General features: G+C 58.9%; 1 protein-coding gene across 1 annotated transcript; it reads left to right on the forward strand.

Moving 5' to 3' along the window:
• Window positions 1–602: 602 nt before the first annotated feature.
• SEMA7A (semaphorin 7A (John Milton Hagen blood group)) lies at window positions 603–23,462 on the forward strand. The gene is made up of 14 exons (XM_059371843.1): window positions 603–845; window positions 13,485–13,636; window positions 14,148–14,189; window positions 14,544–14,636; window positions 14,852–14,936; window positions 15,055–15,165; window positions 15,807–15,946; window positions 16,566–16,750; window positions 17,648–17,756; window positions 17,841–18,039; window positions 20,789–20,916; window positions 21,113–21,267; window positions 21,475–21,536; window positions 21,766–23,462. The coding sequence occupies exons 1-14, from the start codon at window positions 677–679 to the stop codon at window positions 22,125–22,127; spliced, it is 1,992 nt and encodes a 663-aa protein (XP_059227826.1). The 5' UTR covers window positions 603–676; the 3' UTR covers window positions 22,128–23,462.
• The last annotated feature ends 2,426 nt before the right edge of the window (window positions 23,463–25,888 follow it).

Below are 25,888 nucleotides of genomic sequence, written 5' to 3' on the forward strand. Positions count from 1 at the left end.
GGAAATGAGTTTGGATTTTCTGAGCATACACCAGCTGGCTGGGGGGAGGCAGCCCAGAAGGCTGCTGGTTGGGGAAAGGAGGAGAAGGGAGAGGGGAGGGAGTCAGGCCAAGATGAAAATTCCATGTTTTCACAGCAGAGCAATGATGGGGTGCTGAGTGCTCCCCATAGATCATCTACCCTCTGCCACCTTGCCCCTAGGGGAAAGCATCTTGCTCCTCCCTACAGGCTCAGAGGGAACTATGTCTGCTCAAGCCAGCCTGTCTTCTTGAGAACCACAGCTTTCAGGGTCCACACCACTTAGCTGGCCATTAGTGAGGTTACTTTGTCTGTGTCCTGGGAGAGGTCCTTCCAGGCCAACCTTTTTATGGAGTAGGGGGAAGTGGATCTGAGGAGGCTCAGAGGGGACAGAGCCTGCCACCGATCACAGGAAACCACAAGTCTGTCTAGTCCCTGGCAGCCTGGGTTCTCCCCTTGGAGTTGCCGAGGAGGTGCCCTGCCGGTGGGCACTGCGCCCCTTTTGGCCAGCAGGGAGGCGGGAACGGCGGCGGGGGGGGGGGCGGGGGGGGGGGAGGGTGGGGTCAGGCATTTGACTCCGCCTCCTCGCCTTAGCTCTGCTTTTGGTGGGGCGCTGGCTCAGACTAGGCTGCTCGCCGCTGTCGCTCCCGGGCTGCGGGATGACACCGCCTCCGCCCGGATGCGCCTCCCTCGGCGCCCAGAGCACCCGCGTCCCCGGTCCGCTGGCTCGGCCCTGGCTCCCGTTGCGGCTGCTGCTGCTGCTCTGGACGGCCGCTGCCACCCAAGGCCACCCGAAGAGCGGACCCCGCATCTCCGCTGTCTGGAAAGGTAGGTGGCGCCGCGCGGCCGGTGGGGCGCGGGATCGGACGCCGCGCCGGGCGTGTGCGGAGTGTGCGGGCCCGGGAGGGAGTGCGTGCGCGCGTCTGCGGGTCCCGGGCTGTCCCCGCGGGGAGCGTGTGGGTCTGGGTGAGTGTATGTGAGTGTGCGCGCTGGCACGCCGGAGCGGGTTGGAACGCTGCGGGCTGCGGTGAGCGAGCGGCGGGGGCCGGAGCCCCGGCTAAGTCGCTCCAAGTCCGCCCCCAGCCGGGAACCGCAGCGCCGGAGCGCAGGGGAGGGAGAGGGCCCCTCTCTCAGCCGAGGGGCGTTCTCGGTCCTTCAGCGCCAGGACCTCTGTACAGGACCCTTTCTTTGGCCGGGACCCCCACCCACGTCTCCTCTTCTTGAGCGGCGGGCTCGGCTGTCGCGCCGGGCGCAGGCTGGGCCGGCAAGGGGGGCGCGGACCCCTTGCCGCCGCCGCTGCGCTCGGGCTGCGGGAACAAAGACCCCGCTGCCTGCCCCCGCCCCCGCCCCGGCCCGGAGCGCGGGCCGGGTAAAGGGGTGGGCACCTTGTGGTGAGCCGGGCCATGGTGCGGTGCGGAGGCTTGGGGCACCCGGGCGCTGCCTCTGCAATGCCGGGACCGGCCGCTCCCCCCTTGTCCGCACGTGGCAGTTGTCACCAGGAATCGGCGCCAGCGTGGGGGGCAGTGCCCGTTGGGTGGGGCACGATCGTTGGGACCCCCAGGCGGCGGATCTCGGGCGGAAATGCAGATTTTAGGCGGCGATGGATATGTGAAGAGTCTCTCCCAGGGTCGCCTCACTTTAGACCCCTGTACAATGGGTCAGAAAGCGGGCTAGGTGGGGTTTGAGGCTTTCTGCCTTGAGGGACCGAGCTCCCCTCCCCTGCATTGCACACAAATGCTTCCCTGCTCCTAGACCATCAGGGCCCTGTCTCCCAAATTTGGCGGGCACTGCGGCCCCCTTTGGTGGTGGTGGATTCCCGGTGGGGGTTGGGGGACTGGTCTGGTCTGGCCCTGCCAGCAGCCTTTGATGCCTGAGGCGGTTTGCAGGAATTGCCAGAGCCTGAGCATTATCTGGGGCAGGTATTCTTAGCAGAGAGCGGAAAAAAATCCCACACACAAACCGAGTGGCCCGATCTGCAGCTGCAGTGGAGGGAATGAATGTGACTTGCCCAAGGTCACTCTGCAGTGTGTGAGCTCACAGTGCGGACTGGGGGCTCTGAACTGGCACAGGACCAGAGCTAGTTCTGAGTTAGGGAGGGGAGAAGGATTTAAGCAAATTTTTTGGCCATAAAGGAGGGACTTTGGGGGCCAGCTATGCTACCCAGCCAGAGGTCTTTCTGGTGGGAGTAGAGCAGGCAGCCCTCTGGCCATCTATTCATGGTGGACACCTGCACCCTCACTCATACCAGCTCCAGCCCAGGCTTTCTCTGCATTCCCGCTATCTTTGCCTTGCCTCAGTCCCTTTGGCTGTCCTGGACAGCACAGCGTTTGGGCACTCTGAAGAGGACACATGGCCATATCTGAGTGTTCTGGAATCTCCCCCTGCACCAAACTGCTTGCATTTGGTTCTGCTTGCCCCTACCCCCAAGTCTTCCCAAGACCCCTCCCCCCATACTTAATGCACAGCCTCTTCTGAGCACTTAATGTGAACCTCCACAGCCAGGGCACTTAGTCCCCACCCTGGGGCTATTTAAAGATGCTTTCAGCCCTCTTACCCACTTTCAAAGCTCCCAACCCAGCTCCACCTCTTCTTTCCACTGCACACAGTTCACAACTGTGCCACGCTGGCCCGCACTGGCCGTGCCCTCCGCTTGGTAATGCGCTATTGATCCCTGCTGGGAGTTGCCACCCCCTCACCTATCTTGTCCAAAGGCAGTCTTCGCTCATCCTCACCAGTGCCAGGCGCCCCACTGGCCAGACAGACCCTGCCACCAGCCTCTCTCCCAGGACCACCAGCTGGTGATGGTATGCCTGGCTGACAGCTGCCTCCTGTCTCCTGTGGGGTGACACATGGCAGTCGGACAGGAATGGGCTTGGGCAGGGCAAATTGGGGAGTAGGCTGAGAAGAGGACCCTCCAGCCCTGCTGTAGACCTAGGTCCCCATCTTCCAGGGTATGGGGTGCTGTGAGGTGGGCCTCCAGCAACCACTAGACCAAAGATAATGGGGTTTCTGGAGCCGCTTTTCCATGAGGCATAGACTGGGGTTTTAGTTTTCAGCCAGGAGAGGTTTCGGGATGGGAGTAGGTACAGGGGGCTCTTCTCTGTCATTTGTTTTATGTTGCTTAGACTCCTAAGCCTCAGGGAAAGATTTGATCAGAGAGTTCTGGGAGATTCCCAGCCTGCGCTTGTTGGGGAAGTTGATGGCTTTCCAGCCTGATGAAGCCTGGCGCGGAGAGAGACGGATGTGTCAGCACTGACCTGCCGGATGCCCTTGAACTCTGCACCTATCTTTGACCCTCAGAGCCCACCAGATCAAGAAGGGCTCTGAAGATTGTTCTCTGAGGGCGTCAGGGACACATGGACCAGTCATGGATGCAAAGTGTGGGCCTGACCTCCCTGCCAGCAGGGACTGGAGGGGAGTGGGTTTCGGGTGAGGGCAGAGGGTTGACATGCTCATGTAAGCTGGGCACCCCTCTCTCATTCCATCCCTGCTTGGAGGAGATGGAGAAGCCCAGGAAAGTCCTGACCTCCAGGATCAGAGTTGAGCCAGCGTGTCCACAAGGAGAAAAAGCCCAGTCTCTGATCTCCACCTGCCCAGCAGGTTCTGCCCTCTCTCTTGTCCAATTAAACAACAGGATGTTATTGTTGACTTGGCGGCTGCTGGGGGAGCCATTATGGGGTGACTCCCCCCAGGGGGGTGTTGTTGTCACCTCCTCCGGGGGATGAGGTCACAGCTGAGGCTCCCCAAGCATCAGCATTTCCAGTGGAAATCCTTGCCCTCTTGGGGGACTTAGATGTATTCATCACCTTCAAGGTGAACTCCCCCTGCAGAACCAGGGAAGGGGGGGTAATTCCCAGGAGGAGAGAGGGGGTTTCCTGAGCTGGTGACGTCACTGGGAGCGTCCGGCCAAGCTGTGTGACCCCTCTGTCCTGGATTGTGAAGATTCTGAGAGCAGGCTGGAGTGGGATGGATGCCGGCATAGGCCTAAGACATCCATGGTGTGGGGAAAAGAGAGCAGAGGTCTGGCACCTGGCTCAGGTCTTAGCTCTTTTTCCGTGTGACTCTGGACAGGTACTTGCTTTTTCCAAGGCTGTTTCCTCATACGTCCAAAGCCGGTGAAGGGGGTGAGCTCATACTTACCAGAGCATGCATTCCCTGGGATTCCTGCCTCTCTGGGACGGGCAGAGGCTGCGGTGGCCAGTTCAAACCTTAGCATTGAGGAGAAATTGAAACCTGGGAAGTCAGCGGAAATCCTTGAGTGTTGTGTTCTCTTTTTGTCTCATGAGCTGAAGACTAAGATTAGCTGGAAGAAGTGGTTCATTAATTTGTAGTCTCAGAGGTGATTTAGCATGTTTGACATTTGACATTTGCTGGGGCCCACCTTGTACTGGTCCCAGGGCAGGGCTTGGGGTCCCAGGGATGAGAAAGTAGACAAGTTTGTAGACTTCTCAGTGTAGATGGAGAGACAGGCAGATCAACCTTCAGTTACAATAAAATGCGGCAGGACCTGTAACAGAGGGCAGCTATGGGGGTTTAGGAGGTACTGAACCCAGTCTACCTAATCAAAGAGGGCTTCCTGGAAGAGGTGGTAAGTTGGGATGGCAGGAGGTGTAGAAGCCAGCTGGGGAGGGGAAGGACAGGAGGAAGTACCTGGTGTGACAGGATTTCAGACCCAAAAACTTGCAACTAGGACCAGGGAAAGGAGATATGCTGAGTGGGTGCTCTGAGCCAGGAAGGAGACACTGAGTTAGCTAGGGCTTGGAGGCTTCAGGAAGGTTTCTTGCAGGAGGGGACATCTGAGTTGGGCCACTTGACTTTACACAGCCAGTGGGAGGAAGGACCATGGCTGGCAGGGGAGGCCTCTTGTGTGTCATAGCTCCCTGATGGGAAGCCAGGGCTGGGTTTGGGGAGACAGGAGCTTTCTGCCTAACTCCTGACTGCGGGGTGCCCCAGATAAGGCAGCCTGTATCTCAGCAGAGACTCTCCATGGTGGGGAAGAGTTTCTGCTGGCAGCATCTAGGCTGTGTTGGTGGGGGAGGGGCAGATGTCCTTTCTGTGACTAGCTTCCCCCTTCCAGGAGCCTTCACCTGCTTGCGACTGGGGTGTGTGTGTGTGTATGTAGATCATTCCTTGGGCCAGGGGTCAAGGGGGGGGTGGGTTGCAGGTGAGGGCAGGAGTTTGGCATGCTTGTGTAAGCTCTACACCCCTCTCTCATTGCATACTTCAGGAGAAACAGGGAGAATTGGGCAAACTTCTTTGCAAAGGGCCAGGCCAGGGCCCCTAACATATGGGTGGTAAGCCAAGGCTCGGACCAGGGGAAGGGATCCAGCAGCCTGCGGGGATGGGGACAGTGGTGGGAGTGGGTAGTCCTGGAGTTTGACAGCTGAGGTCCCATCTGACGTCCTGTCCTCCACCCCCAGCCCCGTGTCCCTCATTTCAGCCACCGCACGGCATCTGGCTATGTCACAAGAGACTGACCATACTTCCTCTACTCTGGTGGGTAGCTTTGGGGCCAGAAAGCTTCCCCTTCTCTTAGTTTCCTTTTATGGCCAGGCCTGTCTGTCCCCAGAAGCCTCCTCCCTCCCAGGGTGGGGGAGGAAGGGGTCCTCCTAGAGCCTGGAGGATTGTTGTCCCTTATTGGTGCTTCTTCCCCTGGCTAGCCCAGGTCATGGGAGACTGGGAGATCTGTCCCCTTGCACCCCTCCATGTCACTGTGCTGAACACACAGTGACAGTTACCGTTTTCCCTAGTACGGCATGGTGACCATGCCCAGCACCCACCTTATCTTCTGTCCATCTGTCTTCACCTCTCCTCAGCACCCACGTTTTCCTGCCCTGCTGGTTGTCACTCCCTTCACCCTTCTCCTTTCTGCCATTTCTGTCTCACTTCCTCCAGCAAACCTTGGATAACTCCAGCCCACAGCCCAGTGGGGCACAGCTTAGGACGTCAGAAGACAAATGACAGAGATCAGCTGGACCAAACCACATATTCCACAGATGGGGAAACTGAGGCCAGGGATGACAGGGACTGGCCCAAGGTCATCCAATGACACAGGCAGAGCTGGGACCAGGGCTGTATCATCTGCCCAAGCCTGCTCTTGGCCTCCATGCTCCTTCCCCAGGCTTGGGGCTCCCTGAGCCCTTTCCTCTTTGGCCTCCTTGGCCTCCTTGGCCTTTCCTTCCTCAGCTGAGCCCAGATTCTTCCTGCCCCAGTGCTCTCTGCTCCCGGGAGCCCCACCAGCCATGATCATCCTCCCTTTAGGACCTTAGGCTGGGCTGGCTCTATGTACCTCTTCTGGTCTTTTTCCCAGGGCAGCTGGACCTCAGGTCTCGAGGGCAGGTTGACCTGTGTCAGGACTTGGGGCTAATCTGGTTTTAACCGTCATGGCAGCCTGGGATTAAGCTGATCCTGCCCTGCGTCCTGCTCCCCTGGCTTGCAGTCAGGGGATCGGGCTCTGTGCTAACGCCCTCAGGGGCAGCTCTCATCATGGAGGGCAGCCAGCACCGGCCACCATGCCTGGGACCATCTGTGTTCAGCAACTGTAGGGCAGAGAGCAGGAGGAGGCTTGGGTTTGCCCTTGGGTTGCACACAGGTGCCTGGAGAGGCGGACCTGCTCCCTGGTTGGAGAGGTCACTTGGGAGATCAGGAACCGGTAGCTGTAGCCAAAGACTGTGACAGGTCAGTGTGGGGTTTCACAAGTGGGGGACATGTCCTTGGAAGGAGAAGAGCCAGGCGAGAGTGAAGGGCAGGTGCGTGGGGTGGAGGCAGAGTGGGGCATGGAGAACCACTCATGCTGTTATCTTCTGGACCCAGGGCTTCAGCCCACCCTAGCAAGGAAGAAGGTCATGGCGATAAACTCGGTGCCCTGTCAGTGGCCCAGGAACCTGTTCCAAGAGGTCTGCGCCCGTGGCATATGGCGGTTGGTCCTCCTGCCCCCGTCCGCCCCTCCCTACTATCTGAGCTGTCCTTACTTGCCCATTGTTAGCCTTGGGTTGGCAGGGCCCATGGGGTGAGAGGAGGCTTGGCCTTTACCTTACCACAGTTCGGGCAAAATCCCACCAGACAGTGTGATCTGAGAGAAGATGGTGTGTGCCAGATGGTGTGTAGCCCAAGGTCAGAGGGAGGACGGAGCAGTGAGAGCTGGAGCGGCTGGGAGCACTTCCTAAAGCCTGGGGGTGGGGGGTAGAGGCCAGGTGTTCAAGGACAGGTAAGACCGTGTGCACAGACAGAAGGGGAAAGGGCAATCAAGGGAAAGGAGAGCACAAGCCAAGTTGAGGAGGAGGGAAGGAGCTCTGGCAGAGAGAAGCAGAGATGGTCCTTGACTGCCAGGTCGAGGGGGAGGGCCCTGCCGGGATGGCCATTTGGGAGCCATGGTGGTTTCTTGAGCTGAGGAGTCAGAGGTGGAGGTCTCACCTTGGCAGATGCTGGTTGGGTAAGAACCTGGCTGGGCAGATAGTGAGGAAGGGTTCATGAGTGTATCCTGCCCTTCTCTGTGGTCTGCCCCAGGCCACAGTGTTTTTTATTTTGGACAGAGATCTCAAGAGATTTGTCTTCCTCATTAGTCATGCTGGTCAGTACTCAGTGCTGTGCTGCACCCCCAGATCCCTTCCACACACACCCCCCCCACTCCTCATGCCTCAGGCCTGCACACCCACGCTCACTTACACAAACCCTCTTTAGGGCATTGTGGATAGAGGTCAGGCCTTCCTGTGCCAGGAGGCCTCTGCCCAGGCTCCACCCTCTCTGGTCCCCATTCTTCTTTTGTGTGGGACACACTGGCTTGGACGCTTCCAAGGGCCCTTCTACAGAGCGCAGTGCTATAAGGCACAGATTCCAGAATCAATCTGCCTCAGCGTCAAGCGCCACTCCACCACGGTATAGCTGAGTGATCCTGGACAAGTTCCTCGAGTCCTCTGTGTCTTGCTGCCTTCACTGTAGAATACAGGTCCTAAGACAACCCACCTTAGAAGACTTCAGGGACGATGAAGTGGGTTAGTGAATCTAAAAAGCACTCAGACTAGAGCCTGGTAGATAGTAAGTGCAGTGGAAGGGTAAGGCGGTTGGAATTTCACCGTTACCATCGCTGTCGACCTCCTCCTTCGTCATCTCTGATTTCTGGGGAGATGCAGACCTGGCAGCCTGGGCCCTGCCCGCTCTCCCTCACCGGCTGTGCTGGCGCAGTGAAGGCCAAGCTGGGGGGCCTTCTCTTCCTCCCCTGGGGTGGTATAGGCATCCTCTGCCCTCTCCCCCACCTCTGCCTTGGCTCTGGGCCCAAAGGCAGGCCCTGCCCCTCCGCCCATCCTCTCCTTTGAAGGAGCTACCCATTGACCTTGACCTCATTCTGGGGCTTTTAGAACCTGCCCAGCCTGAAGAACAGGCAGAAGGTGGGCAGGACATGTTGTCCATCCTGGGTTTCCTGCCTTCCCTTGGCCTTGGAACCTCCTCCCAGTCCACATGGGCCTCGGGAGGGGGGCCTTCCTCCACAGAGTCCCCTGAGTCTGGCTTACCCCAGTGCCCCTGCCATCCACACTGCTCCTTTCCCCAGAGCCTTCACCGTCGTTCCCCCCACCTCCCCCCTACCCCGCCTGCTGGTCTCCCCACCAGCCAGGCTGCTGGTCCTTTGGGCACAGTGGCAGAATGAAGGGAGCACACAGCCTTGCTGACTTGGAGGGGCCAGAGTTTTCCTGTTTATAAAATGGGATACAGACACTTGTCCTGCCTTTTGGCAGGGTGGTTGGGGAATTTGCAGGCCAGTTGGTGGAGGCTGAGGGGGATGTTGGCTTCTTCTGCTGCCCCCACTTCCATTCAGAAAATTGTCTGTGACTCTTCCAGGACTCATCATGTGTGTGATTTGTCCTAAGAACCATGGTTGGGTCATAAAACTTGGGCCTTAGCGGGTACCAGCCCCTTCGATCCACAGAGAAGGAAACTGAACCTGGAAGGCCCTGGTCACAACCAACCAGCCACCTGGCTGCCACAAGGAGCACAGGCTTTCTTGGAGCCCCCCTGTGAGGCATGCTCCCCTCCCATCCAGAGCTGACCTTGGTCAGTGGGAGGATATGTCCCTTCAGCCCAGCAAGTTGTCACCTAGTGGGCAAGGGAGGGAAGGATGGGGAGCAGGAGAGGACCCAGGGAAGTAGAGAGAAATCACATACAGTGTTTTGTAAAGCAAGAGGCTTTCGAGATATGGTCCCGGAGGGCTAGAGCTGGTGATGGGTAGCAGAAGTCCTATGCTGGGGCCTGGCCCCTCCCTGCTTCCTTGGGTCAGCAGCACAGTCCGTCTGGCCTCTGTGTCCCCTCAGCTCAGTGACTGTTCAGATCCTCTCCCTTCCACCTTGACCTGTGGGGTATGGGTTGCAAAGGGTGGAGAGGCTGCGCCCTAATTCCTGGGTCACACATGGGCCCTCCCTCCTCTTTCTCAGCCAGGTGTGTGTGGTAGGAGAGGGGGTATGGTGTGGTATGAGGGGGGCCCAGCAATGCAATGCAGGGTGGGGTATGGGGATGGGGGAGGATGAGGCTGGGTCCCCAGTCTGAGGTCGGCCTGGCTCCTGCCCTGTGCCTGGGCCTCCCCCGGGTGGCCTGACTCAGGCATTTCCTGCTGGGTGCCCACATTCCTGCCATTCCTAGAGCCTGCCTCAATGCCTACTTTCAAAGGGCTCCTTGAGGTCATCATTCAAGGCCCATCGGTTCATTGGGTCAGGTTGGAAGGCTGTCCCTGCCCAGGCCAGACTGCGGGGCCTGTCCTTGTTTCTGCCTTCATGGTCAACACCATCCCCTCCTTTCCAGTCCCCATCCCCCCCTTGGGCTGCCCTGTTCTTTCATTAACAATGAGGATGCGGGGACAGTGGGGACCAGATGGTGACAGCATCCAGAGTGAAGGAGAGGAGGGATGATAGCCCTCCAGGCCAGCCTGCTTTAGGAAAACCCACTCTCTGGCGGCCCACACTTGCTCTAGCCACTAGGCCACTGGGACAATGGATCAAGGGTGGTGTCCGTGAGAGCAGTCAGGTCTGATTCTTATCCATGGCATCTGACCTCCCATACCCAGCCATCTTCTTGACCCTCCTCTCTGGCTGGGGCTCACCCTGCAGCTCCTGCCTCCCTGAGGAGGGGAGGGTGGGGACCATGGAGGCCAGCTGGGAACAGGACAGCCTGAGTGTGTTTTCTCTTAGTACGGAAGGAGCGAGGATTGGCTCAGTATCACATGGGGGTGGGGGGTGGGGGTCTTATGCCTTGACCCACCTTTGGGGCCATGCCCTGGGCCCCTAGCCCCCTCCCCTGCCCGAACCCCTGGTTATTCTGGGAGCTTTTAGCTACCACTTAGTCAGCCACTAATGCGTCAGGCCGGGGAGTGAAGGGGGAGACACGGTGCCAGACGGTGCTCCTTTTAGACATCGAGGATGGGAAACAGAGGGGGCTGGTCAGGCAGGGAGAGCCGGGGGGATGCTGGAGGAGAGGAGGCTCTCCGGATCCTAGCCCTGCCTAGAGGGGGGAGGGCAACACTGCTGACTGATGGGCAGTATCCTTGGGCATCACTCTCAGGGCCCTTGGGTCTAGGCACCCCCCATTCAGCCTCCTCACCTTGGTTCAGCCCTTGCCCTTGTCTGGAATTCTTTTCCTGCCTCTTCCTGACCCATCTAGCTTTGATCGCCTCCCCCAGCCCTTTGGATTCACTGGGAAGCAAAAAGACGCATTTAAGGAGGTGACACTTCGTCACCAGGCTGGGCCTTTATAGGGGCGAACTCTGGCCTTGCTCAGAGCCTTGAAGGCCGCCCCCTCCCCGACCCAGCTCTCTGTCATGGTGCCATGGGGCCACGGGGCCTGGCTGTGAAGGCTTGGTGCTGCCTTCACTTCCAGGCAGCCCTCCTGCCCTTGAGCCCCCCAGCCCCCCGCTCCGGCAACGTGAACAAAGCTTCCTTTCATGTATTCATCGAGCTGCTGCCGCTCAGACACTTCCCCGGCACAATCAGGCCCTTTGAGGGCCTTGGGCAGCTCGGGAGCCAGGCTGGGGCTGGGGTAGAGAATGGGCCAAGGCCTCGTCCTCGTCCTCGGGCTGAGCTGGTGCCGTCCTACCCATACCGGGTGCAGACTGGGGAGGGGCAGGAGCCTAGGGGTCAAGGGAGGCCATGTGGCCTGGACCTTGCTTGTTCTTCTGCAGAATGGGGTGAACAGTCCCCACTTCCCCCACCCTGGGCTGCTGCAGCCGGGAAGTGCAGGGTGTGGGACTCAGGCTCCCAATCTGTGCAGGACTGTCCTGGGGCTGGCACGGAAGCCCCCCATGCTGTACCCCAGCTGTGGCAGCCCTCCCCCTCCTTCCCTTTGTGTTCTCAAAGATACTTCATGAGCAGCCCTGAGTTCTGCGCTGGGACAGTTCTGTGTGTGAGATTTGGGGAGGCTTGCTTTCCGGTGACAGTCTCACTCTGTCTGGTTTTCAGTGTAGAGCCAGATCTCCTCTCCTATCAGGCTTGACTCCCCGGGGTAGGACTGTTCCCTGGCCCCCAGACAAGAACTGTCCCCGGGGACCACTCTGGTGCCTCTTTCCCATCTACCAGAGCTGTGGTGGGCCTCGCAGGCCCCTCCGTGAGGGGTAGGGTTCTGAGCTCTCAGGCCCCAGCCCATCTCCAGACACAGACTTGCAGCCTTTCCTGGCCACAGCTGGTCAGGGGAGTAGAAGGGGGAGCAGCCGCAGACTGTCTGGATCCCTGGCTGGCTGCCTGTGAAAGGGGAGCCGGGCAGCTGACCCTAGCACTCTAATTTTACCCCCACTGGAAAGGCGGGGGAGCCCGGGAGCTGGGACCTGCTAGCTGTGCAATGCCCTACCCTCGGCCACCAACCCAGTGCAGAGCTGGGCTCTCGGCACTGGCCTGCGTGGCCAGGGCTGCAGAGGGGGACCCTGGGGGGTGTTGATGAGGCCTGACTTGCCGAGGTGCTCAGGCTGTGCGTGGAGCACTCCAGGGGAGCCAGGGGAACCTGAGGGCTGCAAGCTCAGCGGTTTCTCAGCTGGCCCACAGTGCTGGCATCTCCGAGCACCAGTATCGTGAGCCAGTCTGCCTTCCCTCCTAGCGTGACCTTGGGCTAGTGTGTCCCCCGGGGGCCCTGAGTTTTTCCTCTGTGCTGTGGCTCAGGCTGCCACGGAGGTGAAGACAGAGAAGATCCACTTTCAGGACTGACCTGACTGTGCAGGGTGCTAGCCTAAGGGAAGGGATCATGGGTTTCGGGTTACAAGGTGTGCCCCCCACCCCAGCTGAATGCAACCTCAGTTGGGATGGCTCACAGAGAGGGCCCTGGGCAGATGCGAGGGAGGAAACGGCAGCCCTCTTCCATGTGGGCTGGGCTGTGTCCTGCGTCGTCTGTGTCCCTGGGAAGCTGGCTGCCCCAGAATTCGCTGCAGCTGAATAAATAGCAGGTCGGCTGAACTCTGGGGTGAGCCCCAGAGTGGTCGGGGCAGAAGACCAGCCACAGGCCATCCCATCTCTGTAATTTAGTCCTGCAACTGGGCCGACCTCAGCAATGTCACCGGAGATGAAACATCTCCCTGGAGGTAGTGGCTACAGTTTCTTTTTTGGGCAAAATTGCCCTGGTCAGCCCTTCTGCTTAAAGGCCCAGGCTGTGCTCTGTGAAGGGCTCCCTGTCCCAGAACTGCTGGGGAGGGAGGGCCAATCTTGCCCCCCACCCTGCCCCTGGCCAGCCTGCATCCCTGTGAAGCCAGCCCTGAGCAGGCCAGGCCACCGAGGGCAGCTGAGGGGCTGAGGCGTGGGCTGTCATTCAGTGCCTGCCACTGACCCTGTGACCTTGGCCTGCCTCCTTCTGGACTTCCATTTGCCCATGTATAGAAATGGGGAGGAGTGCTACTCAGATTCCTTTCTAGCTCTGATCTAAGGGGCCTGCTCCCTAAAGGGAGGGCCAGGGGTGGGGAGTTGGAGAGGGCTTCCCAAAGGAGGGGTTGGGGTTGTGACCAATGTGATCTCTGGAAACCTTGACCCTAGGTGGACTGCTTTGAGGCCTTGCTACCCGCAGGGGACAGAGGTGGCTGCTGGCTCTGTCCTGGCAGCGGTGAGCCACACAGACCAAAGTCAGGGAGCCCTGGTTGAGTCCCAAAGCCTGAGCCCAGCTTCTTAGGAGTAGCAGACTCTGTGTGCATGTGTGTGTGTGTATATGTGTGTGTATGTTGGGGGACGGTGGTCTGTTTTCCCCAGAGGCCCCTAAATCCTGCCCTCATTCTGAGATTACACATATTGTAGGATAGGGGTAATGGCTCTGGGGCAAGGACAGCTGGTTGCTGGATCCCAGCAGGGGACCCTTCGCTTCTATTCATGGCTCTGAGTCCTGGTGGTCCCCTAGTCTAGACCCAAACACTAGCTGTCAGGTAGGTGCTGATGTGCCTGGGGGTGGCAGGGGGTAAGGGGGAAGGTTCTTGCTGCCCCGGTCGCAGCCTCAATGTTTCTGCCGATTTTGCCTCCTCCCCAGGCCGCGCAGGACAGGACTGGGTTGACTTCGGCCTGTCGGAGCCTCACATAGTGCTTTTCCACGAGCCGGGCAGCTCTGCCGTGTGGGTGGGCGGACGTGGCAAGGTCTACCTCTTCGATTTCCCTGAGGGCAAGAATGCCTCCGTGCGCACGGTGAGCCTGGACTCCTCTGTCGGATCCCTCTGCTGGCCCCAGAAACAGAGCTGAGTCCCTTCCTCTCTCTTCCCTCCCCCTATTTCTCTCCTTATCTCCCCTCTAGGATCTCAGGGAATCTTTGGACGTTAGCTCTCTTCCTAAACTGATCCAGCCCCTGTGATATCCCATATACAGTCCTTTTGAGAGGTTCCAGATTGGCCCGGGTGTTGGGGTGGCGAGGAGAAAGGCCTAGAACTAGCCCCCCAGGACAAGTGGGTAGGGCTGCTGTGGGAGATCTGGACAGGAAGCTGGGTTCCACAACCCCAGCACTCCTGTTTTCTGAGATTTCTGGGCTGATTCTGGACTTTGGCTTCGAGAATCAGGCCAGACAGCCTGTGTGATCTTGGGGTAAATCACTCAGCTTCTCAGGGCCCTCATCTAGAGAATGAACTCTTCCTGAGACATGCATGGAAAATACTTACAGGCTTCTGGCCTTGACAGTGGACTGACACTTTCCCCTCTCCCCTAGGTGAACATTGGCTCCACGAAGGGGTCCTGCCTGGACAAGCGGGTGAGTGGGGGGGAGGCAATACAGAGGGGAGGCTGACTCCCTTGGAAAAGGGACGGGAGTCCCTGAGAGTCTGAGGAAGGAGGCCTGGCCTTGCCCTGGGAGCCACAGTCTGGGAGGAGAGAGGTAACCTTGGCTCAGGATTCCCAGTTCTGAGGGTCAGACGTGGTCCTTTTCTGAGGCCTCTCTGCCCTTACTCTGTTCTTGGAGTTAGCAGCACCCCCTTCTGGGCTCTCCTTTTGGAGGTTGCCTCCTGTAGTCAGACTTCTGATGACTCCTTCCCCAAGACCGAGGGTCCTAGTGCTAGGCCTGCCAGGACCTCCAGCCAACCTGTCTCCCTCCCCTTCTCCCGGGCAGGACTGCGAGAACTACATCACGCTCTTGGAGAGGCAGGGCGAGGGGCTTCTCATCTGTGGCACCAACGCCCGGCGCCCCAGCTGCTGGAGACTGGTAAGAGGGCCCCTCCCCGCAGACCTGGTCAGCTCACTCCTGTCTGGGTGGGCTTCTGCCCTCTGTGTCAGGAAGGAGCTGGGGGGACTCTGAGGCTGGCCCCACTTTGTGTAGAATCCCTGGGAGGAGGGGGTCCCTGGCTAGGAAGCTGGCGCCCGTGAGTGGCAGTGGCCATGGGGTCACGTGGCTGTCTAACCCTCCTTGGCCTCCCCCAGGTGAATGGCACCGTGGAGTCGCTTGGCGAGAAGAGAGGCTATGCCCCCTTCAGCCCAGATGAGAACTCACTGGTTCTGTTTGACGGTAGGGCTGCTGCCTTGGGCTGGGGAGGGTGGACAGCTCCATGTCCAGCATCTCAGGCTCGGAGGAGGGACTTCTGGGTACTGTCTGCCCTTACCCATGGCCCTCCCACCATGCCCAGGGGACGAGGTGTACTCCACAATCCGGAAGCAGGAATACAACGGGAAGATCCCCCGGTTCCGCCGCATCCAGGGCGAGATCGAGCTGTACACCAGTGACACCGTCATGCAAAGTAAATCAGGCTCCGGCTGGGCTGGAGGGGCTGGAGGGGTGTGAACACCCAGGGCGGCAGATGGGGTCCTCCTGTGCCCCTGGAGGGCTCCATGAGGGCCGCTGAGGCCACAGCCCACTTAAGAAACCAGGGGCCTGAGTAGCCAGAGCTGAGGAGTTTGACCTGGAAGGGAGCAGGGGAACAACAGAGACAGTGGTGTGGAGGCGGGGTGGGCCCAGTATGCTCTGGGAGCAAAACGGAGGAAGCCACAGAGCCAGCGTGGGGTCCCCAGGAGCCAGAGTGTATCCCTCTGCTGAGCTCATGCTGGGGCACGACACCTTCTCCCTCCTCATTAGGACTCTGCCAATTAGGCAGAAGTGACATAGGGGCCCCCAGGGACCTCGCCCCAGTCCCCAGGCATGAAGTCATTGCTCTCGGGCCGATGACATCTTTGTAGGAGAGGGCAAAACAGGTGTGGGCTGGGGGTGTAGTCTTAGGTCCCTTGGGCTATTGGACCTGCTGTTCTGAGTTTTTTTCCTAGGTCTGATTTGCCCTGGGCTTGTCTGTAGAGATGCAGGGGAGCTGTGTGCTCACCTGCACACAGGGGTGGGTCCTCCGAGTAGACCCCCAGCCTCACACCCATTCGCCTGTGTCCCTGGCAGACCCGCAGTTCATCAAGGCTACCATTGTGCACCAAGACCAAGCCTACGATGACAAGATCTACTACTTCTTCCGGGAGGACAATCCTGACAAGAACCCCGAGGCCCCTCTCAATGTGTCCCGCGTGGCCCAGCTGTGCAGGGTGAGTGGGTGGCAGAGTGGGCAGAGTGTGTGTCTGTGCCTATGGAGAAGCGAGCGACTGTGTGAAAACACACCCAGGTCAGGGGTCATACATGTTTGCACGAAGGAGCGTGGGAGGGAAGGTGCACGAAGGAGTGTGGGAGGTGGGAGGGAAGGGGAGGTGGTGGGGCTTGTGTGCACGCCTGACGGAGCATACACGTGTGACTTCACGTGGAGAGTGAGCATGTTTGTGAGTGTGGAAGTGCATTTATGTGTGTGTTTCCTGTGACTGAAGGTGCTGGGATGTGTGTCTGGGGCACACGTGGGAGCGCGCGCGCGTGTGTGTGTGTGTGTGTGTGCAACAAACACATGTCCGAGCTGCTCTTCTCCATGGGGACCTGGCACTTGGAGCCTGCAGGTCTGCACCGCCAGCCCTGTGCCCTGGATCAGCAAGGCCTGTGGCTGGCGCCTGGTGCCAGCACCCGGCTGGAGAGGACAGGCCATCTAGGCCTGGGCCCCTGGCAGGGGATGGAGTCGCGGCCCCTCTTAGGGCTTCCGTGCCTGCTCTGAAGCCTGGATGCCGGCATTCCTGGCAGCTGGGGCTGGGGCTGAGGGGCTCTTCCTCCTCTTTACCCTTTCAGGGAGACCAGGGTGGTGAGAGCTCCCTGTCGGTCTCCAAGTGGAACACCTTCCTGAAGGCCATGCTGGTGTGCAGCGATGCGTCCACGAACAAGAACTTTAACAGGCTGCAGGACGTCTTTCTGCTCCCTGACCCCAACGGCCAGTGGAGGGACACTCGAGTTTACGGCGTTTTCTCCAACCCTTGGTGAGTGACCCTCGCCGGAGCCGGGCCGGTGAAGCGGCCAGTGGGGCTTGGAAGGCTTGGGCCCTGCTGAGGAGAAGGCTCATGGGGCAAGAGTGCACAGGGCTGTTACTGGGTGGCGGGTAGGGGAGAGCCCGTGCTCAGGGAGAGGTGCATGCAGGTGTGCGTGCACGTGCTGTGGGCGTGCTTATGGTCGCACCTGTGCCTGTGTGTCCCCCCCGCCGTGTGCTCAGAGTGGGGGCTGGGGCACTGGAAAGAGGCAGCTGGGCGCTATCACGCCTTCTCAGGCATGGCCTGCACCCAATCATTCACACCTCTTAATCGCTCTGGTTGATTGAAAACAAGGCAGGCAGGCGCAAGTGCGGGTTGGGTGTGTGCTGGCTGAGCTGGGAAGCCCAGGCCGAAGCTCTGTTGCTCTGGTGCTGGTTAGACCTGGCCTGGCTGGGCAGGGGACGGGAGTCTGGCCTTCTCCGGTGGCAGCAGGCTGCAGCTGGGCCCGGAGAGGCTGGAGGACCACCCAGCTGGAAGGCACGCACTGGGATTTCTATGGCCCGGGGCGAGGGGTGGGGGGTTAACCTCTGAACTTGGTGATTCTGTGACAGAACACAGGTTGGGGTCTTCAATTACAGCAGAAAGAAACGTGATTGAACTTGCCCCTCTCCCTTCTCTCTTCTCTCCCTCCTTTCCCTCCTTCCTTCGCCCCTGCTCTCCCTCCCTCCTTCCTTCACTGGTGTTTGAGAATCTCAGGCATTAGGCTTGACCCCTGGGATAGTCCCTGTCCTCCCAGAGCTCACAGCCTGGGGGACTTGGTTATGCCCTTGTCTGGGGCTGGGCTGGCCCGGGTGCGTGGAGGCGGGGAGGGCCCAGGTCCCCCACTGAGGTGTTCTCTCTGTCCTCCAGGAACTATTCGGCCGTCTGTGTGTACTCGCTTGGGGACATTGACAAGGTCTTCCGTACTTCCTCACTCAAGGGCTACCATGCGAGCCTTCCCAACCCTCGGCCTGGCAAGGTAAGCTGACCCCCCGACAATGGCCTGGGCCTCAGACCCATCTCCCAGCTGCGCCACTAACCTGGACCTGTCCTCTTTGCCCAGTGTCTCCCAGACCGGCAGCCCATCCCCACGGACACCTTCCAGGTGGCTGACAGTCACCCTGAGGTGGCACAGAGGGTGGAGCCCATGGGGCCTTCGAAAGCGCCACTGTTCCACTCCAAGTACCACTACCAGAAAGTGGTCGTTCACCGCATGCAGGCCAGCCGTGGGGAGACCTTCCACGTGCTTTACCTAACCACAGGTGAGGGGCCACCCTGGGACCTTCGGGCCTGCTTTGTAAGAATGGGTATGAAGGGCGTAAAGAATAACATAACTAACATCTGGTTAGATCTTTACACCTGGAAGGGAGAATTGATTGACCAACAGCTGTCAGGGGTTAGTATGTGTGGCTGTGGAAGAGTCAGGCAAGGAGGGCTTCTTGGAGGAGGTGGGGGAAGATGGAAGAGGAGAGGGTCTCCCAGGATGGGAGAAGAGCAAGTGTGAGGGTTCAGAGGCAGAAATGTAACAAGTCTGAGCCAAGATGGGTATAGCTTTGGTCCAGATGTCTGACCCAGGGAAGATGGTAGGAAGAAATGTGGAAAAATCAGGAGGAAGGACTGGGTCACTGGTATCCTGTGGGGCCTCTGCCAGGCAGAATGAGGAAATTGGACTCTCTCCGTGTCTGTGGGACTGTGCAGGTGCAGGGAAACATTTGATGGTGGATGCCAAGAACTTGGTGAGACACGAGAAAGGACTTACAGACAGCAGAGACTTAGAGTCGATTGCTTTTTTTTCCTTTTTCTTAATATTTTGTTTATTTGAGAGAGAGCACAAGAGGGCACAAGCAGGAGACATGGCAGATAGAGAGGGGGACGCAGGCTCCTGGCTGAGCAGGGAGCTGGATGTGGGGCTCGATCCCAGAACCCTGAGATCATGACCTGAGCTAAAGGCAGATCCTTAACTGACTGAGCCACCTAGGCGCCACTACCCCTATGCAGTCTTGCAGAGAACCACAGAGGGAACTTCTGTGGGGCTCAGGGTTTTGCTGACCCCAGAAGCCCTGGGAGATACCCCTGTTTTCTGGGAAGTCACCAGCTGTGAACGAGCCAGGCTCAGGCTGAGTTTCTGGCAACTTCTTGGTCCCAGTCTGTGGGCAGATGGGCTCCTGGGAACAGGCACAGAGATCAGTGTGGGCAGGGGCAACGGCCTTCCTTGAGACCGAGTGCTGATGCCATGAGAAAGGGCAGGGTCTCCCCAGGGGCCTCACACCTCTGGGGCCACACAGTCAGGGCCTCAGGCGCCCGCCCTCAGTACCTCCCCCCCACGTGGCTTCCTCTATCTATTGCTTCACCTTGTGGCTTTCTCAGGTGCCCTTCGTGGCTGTTTGACTTCTGGAAGCCTCGGGGAGAGGAATTCCCCAAGGGGCCTGGCTTCTGGGTCCTACGACCCCGCTTCTTTTACTCCTCCTTTCATCCTGGCTGTACCCATGCACCCCGTCCCTGCTCTGCTCAGCCGTGGCTGGCAGGGCACTGGGGTGTAGGAGAGGAAGGGTCACACAGTGCAGAACTGAGAGCAGGAGACAGGACAAGGAAAGCTGCATGGGGCCGTGGACTCCTCTCCTGCAGACCCAGGATGAGGCCGTTGTCCCAGTTTATCCGTGAGGGCCATTGGAGAGGTACCATTTTGGAGCCTACAGCAAGAAGGATGGGGGCCAGATAAGAAATAGAACTTTCTGAGCCCTCTGCAGAGAGTGGGAGGCTCTCACACCTGGGAGAAGTTATGGGAGGCACTCATGGGGCTGCCACGGAGGCGGCGGAGGCAGCGGCAAGGCTGGGGGCTTGTCAGGACAAAGCAGTGTCTGGGCACATCTCGGAGCCTGCAGAGGGGGATCATAGACACATAGAGGAACATTCTAGGCGGGTGATCATCTGATCATCTGACTGCTTTTTTGGGGCAAGTGATGCCCTGGGAAATTGGGAAGGAGGGAGAAGGAGGGAGGCTATTCTCGAAACTGGGACAGAAGGTGAGTTGGGAATGGGAGGACCTGGGGGTCAGAATGCCCATTAGTCCCCGAAAGGTATGAATGGAGACAGCACAGCCTCAGAGGCAGGCAGCCTGGTTCTGACCTTGGGAATCTCCATGTGGCATCTAACATCCTTTTCCGATGAAGGATTTTATAAAAATTAATAAAATCCCCAAAGATTAAATGCAATGTAGAGTCCTAGATTGGATCCTGGAACAGACAAAGGACATTAGTGGAAAAACCCCCAAAATCCAAATAAAGTCTGTCGTTGAGGTGATCCTAATGTCCCAGTCTCAATTGCTTCATTGTGACCATGTACCACAATTATGTAAGATAGTAGCATTGGGGGAAACTGGGTGAAGGGTATTCGGGAACTCTGTACTATCTTTGCAACTTTTCTGTAAAGCTAAAAATATTCCAAAATGAAAAGTGTATTTAAAGCAAACAACCCTAACGAGTCCAGGAAGCAGGGGAGTCATAGAAGGAGCGGAGGGGTGGGGTTCTGACGTCTCTGGGTTCCAGTCACCGCTGTGTGACCTTGAGCTAAGTTGCTCAGCCTTTCTGAGCCTCATTTCCTCCTCCCGGAATTGGGAAGATAATACCCGCCTCTTAAGGGTGTTTGATCTTAAGGACTGAGCAGTGCGCGAGGCTAAGGCACAGAGGATCCACACGTACCGTGGACAGTACCGAGGTTTTGTTCTTCATGCCCTAGCTGCCCTTGCAGCCTTGGGGAGCTTTGGGCCTCCTGGGGTGGCCTCTGCGGCCCAGCCTCCGAAGCTCCCTGGGTCACCCCCAGACTCCCACATCCCTCCTCAGTCATACTCTCCTCGCCCCGCCCTGGCCCACTCCTGTGACCCTCACCTGAGCCCCAACTGCCCAGCCATCCTCCACATGTCTTTGCTGGTTGGCCCGGCCCAGAGGGAGGCTGCCCGGCTCTGGAGTGGAACGCCCGCCCATTGGCCCACTGACCCTCTGCCCCTCACCCCAGACAGGGGCACCATCCACAAAGTGGTGGAGTCCAGGGAGGGGGAACGCAGCCTTGTCTTCAACATCATGGAGATCCAGCCCTTTCACCACCCGGCTGCCATCCAGGCCATGTCGCTGGACACCGAGCGGGTGAGCCTCCCCTGCCCGCTACAACCAGCCAGGCTACCTGGGGGATGGGGGACAGAGCTCCTTTGCATGTGATTTGCACGTCCTTTTAAGAACCTCTGGGCCCCAGGGCCTGCCAAGGTAGGGCTGGCCTGGTGACTTTGAAGTCGGTGCTGGGGCTGGGCACCCCGGCCTGACGTGAGTCCTGCTCTCCTTCTAGCGGAAGCTCTACGTGAGCTCCCAGTGGGAGGTAAGCCAGGTGCCTCTGGATCTGTGTGAGGTCTACAGTGGGGGCTGCCATGGCTGCCTCATGGCCCGAGACCCCTATTGCGGCTGGGACCAGGGCCGCTGTGTCTCCATCTACAGCTCTCCAGGGTACGTGGGCCCGAATTCCTTGTCCCGGGGAGCAGGTGAACACGGGAATAGGGGTGGTGTTGGTGGGCTGCAAGAGGTGCGGAGGAAGGGGTGAGTGGGGTGGGGCGGGGGGACACTGCTGCTGATCCTGGGTAGGGACGAGGATGGGCAAAGGGCCGGACTTGTGGCCTCCTGCCTGCTTAGCCTCTCTCCCCCTTCCAACTCCAGGCCAGTGTTGCAGTCCATTAATCCAGATGAGCCACACACAGAGTGCCCCAACCCCAAACCAGGTACCCAATCTGGCCCGTCCGAGATGGGGCAGGACAGTCCTGCAGAGGGGGCACCCTTTGGTCTGGGCTGGTTGTGGAGAGGGGAATGGTGAGGGAGGCGGGGGGGAGTCGGGAGGAGGTGTTCATTTCAAAGCGTTGGCCCTGGAGCCCTCGTCAGCAGAGGAGAACATAGTCTGCCTTGGGAGCCCTAGGCCCCCTCCTCACAGCTGCCTCCCCCATCCCTCTCCAGATAGTGCCCCACTGCAGAAGGTTTCCCTTGCTCCGAACTCTCGTTACTACCTGAGCTGTCCTGTGGAGTCCCGTCATGCCACCTACTCGTGGCGCCATGAGCAGAACGTGGAGCAGAGCTGCGAGCCAGGCCACCAGAGCCCCAACTGCATCCTGTTCATCGAGAACCTCACAGCCCGCCAGTACGGCCACTACCGCTGCGAGGCCCAGGAGGGCTCCTACTTCCGGGAGGCTCAGCACTGGGAGCTGCTGCCCGAGGATGGCGCCACAGCCGAGCACTTGCTGGGCCGTGCCCGGGCCCTGGCCACCTCCCTCTGGCTGGGTGTCCTGCCCACACTTGCTCTTGGCCTGCTGGTCCACTAGGACCTCCTGGGGCTGGGCATGGTGCAGGTTCCTGCAGCCTCGGGGGACCCCAGAAGAGTCTCCCGTCCGGAGCCGGCCGGGTCCGGCGAGCTCCTGGCCCGCTACTTCTTTCCAGGGAGACTGCGTCACCTGATGAAGGACACCAGGCCTGGAGATAGCCAGCCGCAGGCGGCTGCTAGGCCCACGTGGGGCACGGGGGCTGGGGGCTATGGAAGGAAGGTGCTGTTGTGAAGCTGGGGCATTGAGGACTTCAGACTTTATCTTCTGGAGAATACTTTTCCAACACCCCCTCCTCAAACTTGACTAAATGCAGTGATGTCCCCAGCCCAAGAGCCCGTGGGCCAGAGAACGGGGTTTGGAGAGGGAAGCTGGGACCCCGGCTTTGGACCTTGGGGCTGAGGCCTGAGTCCTTCTGGACTCTCCATATCCCGACTGCCCCCTCCTTCCTCCTCCTGCTGTGGGCTGGGGGTGGCCGCTGTTCCCACAGGCCCAGGGCTGTCTTCTGCGGCTCCCTCACCTGCCCTGGGTCCCACCAGGCAGCGGCCTTGCATGTTTATTGAAGGATGTTTGCTTTCCGGACGGAAGGACGGAAAAAGCTCTATTTTTATGTTAGGCTTATTTCATGTATAGCTAATTCTGACTGCATCTGTATGAAAATACCAAAACTACATGCTGGGGGTGGGGTGGGACAGGGAGGGGACTGGGGAAGACATGGGCTGGGGTGGGGGGTCCCAGTCTGAGGCTCCGGGGACGGGATAAGAGTCTAGGGACAGGCATGGGTTCGCGGAGAGTGGCATGAGCTGGCTCTGCCCTGGGATCCCAGTCTGAGGGGAATATGGTCCCAGTCCCCCGGTATGGGGGGCAGTTCGGGGGGGGTAGGGTGAGGGAGACAGGGGAGAACGAAGGAGAAACTGAGCCCTAGGTTCACCACATTCATATAGAAGGAGGAGCCGGGTCCTCAGGGGGAGGTTCCAGGACTCTGCCCTTGGCATTGGGGGTTGGGGGGCGGGGGGGTCCCTTCCCCGCCCCTCAGCCCCCTTCCCCAGGGGCTGTGCTTCCATGCTCCTAGTCTCCCACCTTCAGCTCAGGACATGTTATAACTTAGGCTAAACTGTGAATTCCGGTGGGGACAGCCTGGGCCAAGCTCTCTAGGTGCGTGGCTCTGCCCCCAGCCCTGTCCATGGATTTCAGCAGAGAGCCGGGCCCTTCTCTGGCTGTGTCTGGCCAGCTCAGGGCAGGGCCTGGGGCTGGCGGCCTTCCAGCTTTGGCCCCTGCATCTCTTCTCAATGCACTTTAATAATGTAACATATTACTAATAAACAGACTATTTATTTACCTGTGCCTGCCTCTTGCCTGCAAAGCCATCCTGGTCGGGGAGACAGGGTGTGGGGGGTGGAGCTTCTGTTTAGGACCCAGTATGTCCTGCCTGTGTGAGCATCACACACACTTACTGTCTCTGTCCTTGGAGCCCAGGAAGTGCTCAGCAGTGCTCCTAGCTAATGAGCTAATGAGAGGCACAAACGGGATCCGAACCCACATCTCCCGAGCAGCGTCCTGCCTGCCAAGCTGCTGAAGGGAGTTAGGCAGCTCTTCAGAGAGACAATGGGCCAGACAAGGGCAGGACCAGAAATGGGGGCACCCAGAGGGAGGGATGCAGAGAGAAGGAAACCTGGAGCCCTCCCAGGACCTTGTTGCCCCTTCGTTCCTTTCTCGCCTGTCCCTGGAGGTAGGGACACAGGCCTTTTGGGGTCTGTGGAAGATTGTCCCGAGCAATAACTGCTGGAAAGGGGGACATGGCAGATTTGGGACGGGTCCCCTCTCTGAGTCTGAGCCCTGCTTTGGGGTGGCTCTGGCAGACACTCACAGGACTAGAATCACCCACCACCCATGGCACCCCCTCCCTGTCAGTCTGCCCTGTGCTTTCCCGGGCCATCTCCCCCGACTGAAGATTCTGCCTGTCTCTTTCCTCCCCACACCCAGCCTCCCCAGGATGACTAAGGCAACAGCAGGTGTTTGGGGCCAGGAGTCTGGGAGTGTGCGGGGGACCCGGAAGAGCTCCATGCTGGGGGCAGAGACGTGGATCTGCTGTTACCCTTGTGATCTGGGGAGATCTTGCCTTCCCCGAGACTCATTCTCCTCATATGTAAGAACGGGCTGGGCCAGGGCTTCCGTGGGAACCCTCTTGCACGCAGTTCTGGGTTCTAAGTCCAACTTCCTTTGTCTTGGAGGACCTCAGAGTCTATGTCTTGGCCTTGTCGGTTTTCCCAGCTCATAGCCAAGCAGCACTAGCAGCAGAGCTCACCCCTCAGGAAGCCCACCTGCCCCACAATGGGGGGAAGGCAGGAAGGAGTGGGTTTTAGGAGCAGGCAGTGCAGAAAGTGTGGGCTCAAGCCCCTGTTCTCTCTGGACTTCAGTGGGCTCCCTCTTTCCAGACAGGATGCTCTCAGTACCTGGATGGGCCTCTGGGAGAAGATTGGAGGGACAGAACATATTCTTTTGTTTTTATAGAGGAACCCCCCAGGGCTGGACAGGAGGAAGCCGTGTGCATGGAGGCATGAAACGAGCCCCTGTAAATCCATGTAAATGAGCTGGTGGAGAGAGGGCAGGCCAGGCTCAAGGCTCCTGACCTGTTTTCACTCCATGAGCAAGAAGCACAGCAAGCCGTGGATGGTTATGGACCAATAGGGCTGTTTGCCTGGGCCCAGAGGCATGGAGATCCCCATGATATCGGGGCACCAACATCAGCCTCTTGGGGCCAGGCTGGGGGGCAGGAGCCAGGCTTGTTCTTCTGTTAAAGACCAAAGACTAAAGACTGTTAAAGACCTAAGCTCAGCTCCGCTGGGAAAGCTAGAGGGAATGAGAGACTCCTTTATAACTCAAAAGGGCCACTGAAGTTTACCCTGCTGGCCTATGTCCCTTGTAGGAAGGCCGCTGCCTTCTGGTCTCTCTGCTGCCTGATGTCCCTGACCCACCATTTACAGCCCCACGCACCCCTGTTTTCTCTATCCTCACCTCCTTCAGTCCTCTACCCACCTTTGCTCCTGTGAGCCTCTCCCTTGGAATGCCAGGGGTAAGGTGATTCCAGGCAGAGATTTCAGAACGACTTAGAATTCTCCAGAGGGGTCCTGAACCATTCCTTCCACCAGAGCCCTGATGCCTCAGCCTGCTTGGTCCTGAGCTGCGAGATGGGGAGGGGGCAGATGAAGCCTTAGTGTGAGTTGGGCCCTGGGGTCCTGGATAAGGAAGGCACAGCCCCTGCCCCTGAGACCCTCAACGCCTGGTAGGGGAGGTCGAGGTGGGGCTGGATGGCGATGATCTGAGGAAGGAGGTAGCTAACCCATGGTCGTGGTTGGGAGGTGGTTTGAGTGGGCCTTAGGGGACAAGTAGAAGTCCCTAGGGTGGAGAGTCACTGAAGAATGGAAGGGGGAACAGCATTCACAAAGGCCTGGGACTGTATAAGGGCCCAGAATGTCCTGGGTTCGGCTGGAGTAGTGTGAGCTCCAGGAAGGCAGAGAGACCTCTGTGAGTTTGGGTGACAGCTGCGTCTCCAGTGCCTGGAACAGTGCCTGCAACACATTCTTGATGAATCTGTGGATAAGAGGAGAGAGTATCTGGAAGTGCAGTTAAATGACTCTCTCAGTGTCAGTTCCTGGGAGCTAAGGCCCTAGAGCTCCACGCTGAAGGTACTAGGGAGCCATTGAAGGATTCTGAACAGGGAAAGGGTGATGATGTCTCTAATGATGGTGAGGATCAGTGGGGCT

The sequence above is a fragment of the Mustela nigripes genome, chromosome 13 (assembly GCF_022355385.1).
Source record: "Mustela nigripes isolate SB6536 chromosome 13, MUSNIG.SB6536, whole genome shotgun sequence".
NCBI classification, from domain to species: Eukaryota; Metazoa; Chordata; class Mammalia; order Carnivora; family Mustelidae; genus Mustela; species Mustela nigripes.